The sequence below is a fragment of the Sinocyclocheilus rhinocerous genome, unplaced genomic scaffold, assembly GCF_001515625.1.
Source record: "Sinocyclocheilus rhinocerous isolate Xijiao unplaced genomic scaffold, SAMN03320098_v1.1 scaffold1202, whole genome shotgun sequence".
NCBI classification, from domain to species: Eukaryota; Metazoa; Chordata; class Actinopteri; order Cypriniformes; family Cyprinidae; genus Sinocyclocheilus; species Sinocyclocheilus rhinocerous.
The window spans coordinates 202,428-208,837 of record NW_015657483.1 but is presented as its reverse complement, the minus strand read 5'-3'; the positions used below and the strand labels follow the sequence as shown (position 1 = coordinate 208,837).

Below are 6,410 nucleotides of genomic sequence, written 5' to 3'. Positions count from 1 at the left end.
ATATACTATATATTATATTATGTAAGCTTAATATTTATTGTAAAATATTTTTATATAATTTAAAATGACAAAATAGCAAAATTCACAAATCAGGGTATTAAACTGTATTTTAATATCCCAAATTTTGGCAAGAGTTGCAAAAATTGCAAACCTCATTATAAAATGAATAGAAAATAAAATGGAAAACAGCTCATATAATATTTAGTTTGACCTCCTGAGGTTGTTTATCATCATTTTATGAAAGTTAACTACTTACTTTCACTGACCATTTGTTGAAAAAAACATTTTCTTTCAGGCCCTCTTTTGTAATCTGTTCATGGAAAAATGGCAATTAATTAAGATTTCAATAAATGAACAACAGCTTTATAAATGTTTTATGGACAGTTAAAACAAGCTCACTCAATCTGCTTTTGATTACTACGTACATGCACCTCATGTATTTTCGAACTGAATTTATTCCAGTGCTGAGGATAATAACCTCTATTTGGACCTTTTTAAAAATGATTGTGTGTTAATTAAATAAACATTAATGAAAAATCTTGTCTTAGCTAGTGTGCTGATGGCCTCACTTATGGCTTTTTTTCCTCTTAATGCTTACTGTCTTTCCTTGTCATTTACTCTTTCTTTTTCTATCTATCATCCTAATATCATAGTTTATTTTTCATATCAGGATAATAGCATCACTTTGGACCTTTTTTAAAGTGATTGTATATGTTAATTAAATAAACATTAATGAAAAACCGTGTCCTTGCTAGTGTGATGGTGGCCTCACTCATGGCTTGTTTTTTTTCCCCTTTTAATGCTTACTGTCTTCCCTTTTCTTTCACTCATTCTCTTTCTATCCATCCTCCTAATATCATAGTTTATTTTTCATATCACAGTGTGGGTGGCAGGTTCATAAGAGTGCAGGTTGCACAAGGATCCCGCGTTCCTGTGCCCGAAGGTTCTGACCCCTCCTCTTCATGCATGCATATATCCATATGGCCTCAGGCTTTAAATGGAGAGTATAACGATCTCCTCAGACACTCCACAAAGTGATCTGGAGCAGGCCCACTCATGCCACATAAGAAAGTGCATGTGTGTGAAAATGGGCATCATTTATGCCAATAACGCATATGGTCTTGAACGTTCCCATATCTCCATTTTCACCAGAATAGAGTGTTCCCAGAACTATAAATTCATATTATGTTGGAACACTACAATGTCCCAGGTTTCAGCACCATGGACAGCTCCTGATCTGTGTTTCAGCACCGCCTGCAGCGGACAGCTTCCCAGATCACAGCTCGTCCCTCCCCTGGCTCTCCTCTGCCTTCTGTGTCCGGGCTCCTGATTTACAATTCCATTTAAATGAAGAAGCGCTATTGTTTTTTAATCAGGCGGCTGTGATGAGCCGGGGGACGCCGCAAAGGGTCGATAGAACGGCTGATTTACGATCTCTCTCTATCTCTCATTCTCTCTTACGCTTCCCAATCTCTCTCCTACACACTCTCTTCATTCATATTTTTATCAGGTTAACCTTCTCTCTTTCTGTCTTTCTTTCCTGTATCTTCTCTATTTGCTTTTTCCTCTTATCTCTGTCCCTCTCTCTTGCATTTCAATAGTTTTTTTTTTATCACCAGGGGGTTTTATGCATTGATTGAACTCCCAAACTCTGATATTCAGCACATAATGGCACAGAGAGACTAAATAAATTACAGGGAATTCATACACTATGGTCTGTGTTCTTCAGTTTGTTTGAGTTAGGGCCGAATGTTCATTGATTGTCCAGATTGATTGTAGCATCTCTGACGGCGTCTCCCTTCCTTTGCTTTGTGTGTCTCAGTTGGTGGAGCCTCTGACGCCCAGCGGTGCGGCCCCGAACCAAGCACAGCTGCGCATTCTAAAAGAAACTGAGCTGAAACGGGTGAAGATCCTAGGAGCCGGGGCCTTTGGCACTGTTTACAAGGTAATGACATCAAAGTGGAGACAGAGGGAATTTAAGAAAGATCTGTGCAGCCCATATATTTTGCTAAGGAGAGCATCATTGTTAATGTTGCTCATTCATTTCTGGGGGGTTTTCAAATATCTTAACTAGCTATAGAATTTTTGCACATCGCTTCTCCCATACTATGTGAAACAAACATTATCATTCAAAAGTTTGTTGTTAGAAAGATTTATTTATTTATTGGTTGGTTGGTTGGAGAAAATGAATTCTTCTGTTTAGCAAGTATGCATTAAAGTATGCATTAAATTGATCAAAGGTGACACTAACTTTTTTTTTTACAGTAATATAAAAAATATATATTTTGCCATCAAAAGAATAAAATTACATTTTCAAACATATTTAAAAAGTAGTATTTTTAATTGTAATAATATTTGACAATATTGCTGTATCTATCAAATAAATGTCTGTGTTATTTTAGAATCTTTGAGATACAGTTATAGTTTTTTATTAATTTGTTTATTTACACGTCTATATAGTTTTAATTTTATTTTTTTTTTATTTCAGGTTAAGTTATTTTTAGTTATTCTATTTTAGTACATCAAGTCAAACTGAACTAAAATGAGAAATTATTTTTATTTAATTTTATTTGTTTATTTATTTTGGTGAACTGTTTTTTCCCCAATTAACAAAAATATTTAGTTTATTATTGTTTTAATTTTCCTTTTTAGTTACCCTGATAAATGCAGCCTTGGTGAACATAAGAAACTTCTTTCAAAAACACTTAAAAAAAAATTACCAACCCCAAACTTTTGATCTTTAGTGTACTTAAAATAAAAAACACAAGGAAAGAAAAATCAAATAGACTTACTTTGAAGGAGATATTTGAAGGTAGGCTTTTTTAAAACCACCTAGCAACCATCCAAAACACCCTAACAACCACCAAAAACACCTTAGCAATATATTAGGAACATGGCAGAAAACCTTAGCAACAACCTAGCTTTAATGAGTTTTGCACGAACATTCACATTTTCTTCAATAAAAAATACATTTCTACCCAATTACCTCTACGAAATATATTTATATATTTTATTTCAGGGCATCTGGGTACCTGAGGGCGAGACTGTGAAGATTCCCGTTGCCATAAAGATCTTGAACGAGGCGACAGGCCCCAAAGCCAATGTAGAGTTCATGGACGTGAGTGTCACTCTGTTGCAAGGCTTGCAACTGCAGTTTGTGTAATACCACTAAGCGAATATTCAGCTCTTTAGAAGTTCAAAAGGAAAACTGCATGTAAACCTCAAATTGGCCCATCCTCTTAGATGATGCAAGGACTATGAAACATTTACCAAAGGCCTTTCACATCCATGATGAGTGCAATCTAAAACAGGTTATTTTTGCGTGCATGTTCATGTTTTCTCACTTGCGTGTAGATGCAAGTCTGTTTTGATGGTAGTTCCACATGTGTTTGTCTTGAGTGAGATATCTGTGTATATGTGCATGTATTAGAGTGGTCTCTCCATGACTTCCCCATGTAAGGTATTTCCCACAATTCATCAGTGTTAATGGGCATTTCACTTTCAGAATATTCTTAGGGGTTTGCAGATTCACTCACACTGCGCTTAAAGCACAGAAGCATGTGAAGGCAGATCAGACATGTAGACGCTGGCCCCCGCTGTTGATTGGGCGAGCAGCATGTGCGTACGCAATCATCTCAGCAGCTGGAGAATAGCAGGAGCGTGAATGCTCATTATATAACTGTCAAGTGTGTAATTTTATGTAGTGTTCAGATAATGGCTTTGTGTGTGTGTTTGCGGATGTAGGATGTGTGTTACACACTGTTTTAGTTTTTAAAATGCTCAAGCAAACGTAATAAGATCCCTCCAAGGCCTGAAATCATATTAATGGCAGAGGCATCTTTTATTGCCATAATATAACCTTATGGCCAGAGGTTTGGATATTATTTCTGAATTATCCCCTTAGCTGTTTGTGGAAATTATATGTATTTTTTATGTTCTGTATTTTCTTAGCCCCTGATACTTTTATACCGTGTGCCATCTTTTGTTTGGACCACAGGTTAAATATGTTGGATATAAACTGGAATTAGGATCGTAATTGTGATCTTGTTAAGTGAGATGCTTCACATACATTTCTAAATTTTGACTAAATTGCTTGATTGTACCGTACTGAAAGTAAGTGAAATAGACCTATGACTCTTTCAGAATATCATAGATGGTCATTTTCAGCATGTAAGAGCGCAATGTTAGTCATTTATGGGTAGTAAGACTGCCTTGTAAATCCCCCAGCTTTTGCAAGTGTCGTGAAACAAAGTGAAAAAAATTCTACACTCATTTTGCAGACTATAACTATGAGGCTGTTTCACAGATGAATCTCAGTGGGACATTGTGTGTGTGTGTGTGTGTGTGTGTTTCTACATGTATGACAATGTGTGTTTCAGAACCATCTGTGATAAATTGTCTGTAAATGTAAGATGTATGCACTTTTTGAAAATTTAAATTGAAGCATCCTGTCATTTGGTAAGTATAAGACATAAAATTAATACTTTTATTCAGCAAGGATGCATTAAATTGACCAAAAGTGATAGCAAAGACAAAAGATTACTGTTTAAAATAAATCCTGTTATTTTGAGCTTTCTGTTTATCAAAGAATCCTGAAAAAGTGCCTCATGGTTTTAACAAAAATATTAAGCAGCTGTTTTCAACATTGATAATAATAAGAAATGTTTTTTGAACACCACATCAGCATATTAGAATGATTGAGAATGATCATGTAACACTGAAGACTGGAATAATGACAAAAAATCCAGCTGTTCCATCACAGGAAAACATTATTTTTTTAAATATATTAAAACAGAGAACAGTTCATTTAAATTGTAATAATATTTCACAATATTACTGATTAAATAATTGAAGCTTGGTGAGTATAAAAGACTTTAAAGCACACACACACACACACACATATAATATATATATATAGATGTTAGATGTTAGAAACTGTCCCTTGTGCCATTAGTTGGTGAGCAGTTTTTTGAGATACACCATATATTTATACATATACATATACATACACTACACACATACACACACACACACATATACTGTATATATATGTGTGTGTGTGTGTGTGTGTGTGTGTATATATGTGTATATATATATATATATAAAGAGTTTATTTGCTTTTTTTTTTTCTTTTTCAAAAATCATGTTTTTATGTTATCATGTTTTTATTGTGTTTTATTGTGTTAGTTAGCTGTTTTTTTTTACTGTTTAACCTAGTCAAAATAACCCAACTGCAGTTTGATTGAGATTAATTGGAATGCACAATGAAAAAACATGATTTCTTTATCGGTGAGTGCAAATGAACTCTTCATATACACATTTTATTTACATGCTGTAAAATCATTTATTGAGAGTGATTGGTTGGTTATAGTTTCCTGTGCTCTGAGTTCCTGCTTTCGTTCCTTCCAGGAGGCTCTGATCATGGCCAGCATGGAGCATCCTCACCTGGTGCGGTTACTGGGTGTGTGTCTGAGCCCCACCATTCAGCTGGTCACACAGCTCATGCCCCATGGCTGTCTGCTGGACTACGTGCACGAGCATAAAGACAACATCGGCTCCCAATTACTGCTCAACTGGTGTGTTCAGATCGCCAAGGTAAGACTTCACGTATTGAACTCAACATTATTGGAAACCACTCTTATGTATCTTACCTTATTGTGGCCTTTGATATGGCTCTTGTTTTATCAAAAGTGCTATTAATTTCTTTAGATGTGAATTTGTAAAGTAGAAAGAAATGACTTACTGCATGTTTAAAGTAAAAGTGTTAAGGTGTTTTGTTTTGTTTTTCTGTGTGAACTTGCATTAAAACACTGTTCAGATCTTCACTCAATCTATCTTCCTCCCTGTCATGCAGCGAGCATCATTTTGCCACATTTCTTTGATATTGAACCCCCCACACTGTCTGCTGTTTGTATCACTCTGTTTATCATCCTCCTACACCAGTGGTGGTCATATTTCCTCCGCTCTGTTTCTCCTAGCCTAAAGCATCTATTTCAGGAGTTAATATTTCTAAACATTCATAAAAGGAAAGAAAAAAGGGCTCTTGAATGCGAATGCACCAGGTTATACAGGAGTTACATCACAGCAGGTGGTAGTTGACATGAGAGTTAAAGCAATGACTGCAGTATGAACTGATGTACTTCAACTAAAACTTATAAAGTATTTACAGCCTGAATGGTATTTGATGATTTTACAAAGACAGAGATGAAGAGAGTGTACATACACTACCTTTTAAAAGTTTGAGGTCAGTAATATTTTTTAAAGAAGTCTCTTATGGTCACCAAGACTGCATCTATTTAATTAAAAACTGTTTTCTATTTTAATATATTTTAAAATCTAATTTATTCCTGTGATGCAAAGCTGAATTTTCAACAGTCATTGCTCCAGTCTTCAGTGTCACATGATCCTTC

General features: G+C 35.1%; 1 protein-coding gene across 1 annotated transcript in view; it reads left to right on the top strand.

Moving 5' to 3' along the window:
- LOC107721020 (receptor tyrosine-protein kinase erbB-4-like) overlaps positions 1 to 6,410 on the top strand; it is a 344,542-nt gene that overhangs the window by 283,790 nt on the left and 54,342 nt on the right. The window contains exons 18-20 of the mRNA XM_016528874.1: positions 1,823 to 1,945; positions 3,020 to 3,118; positions 5,410 to 5,595. Of these exons, the coding sequence (XP_016384360.1) occupies positions 1,823 to 1,945; positions 3,020 to 3,118; positions 5,410 to 5,595 (408 nt within the window). The remainder of the gene's footprint in view (positions 1 to 1,822; positions 1,946 to 3,019; positions 3,119 to 5,409; positions 5,596 to 6,410) is intronic.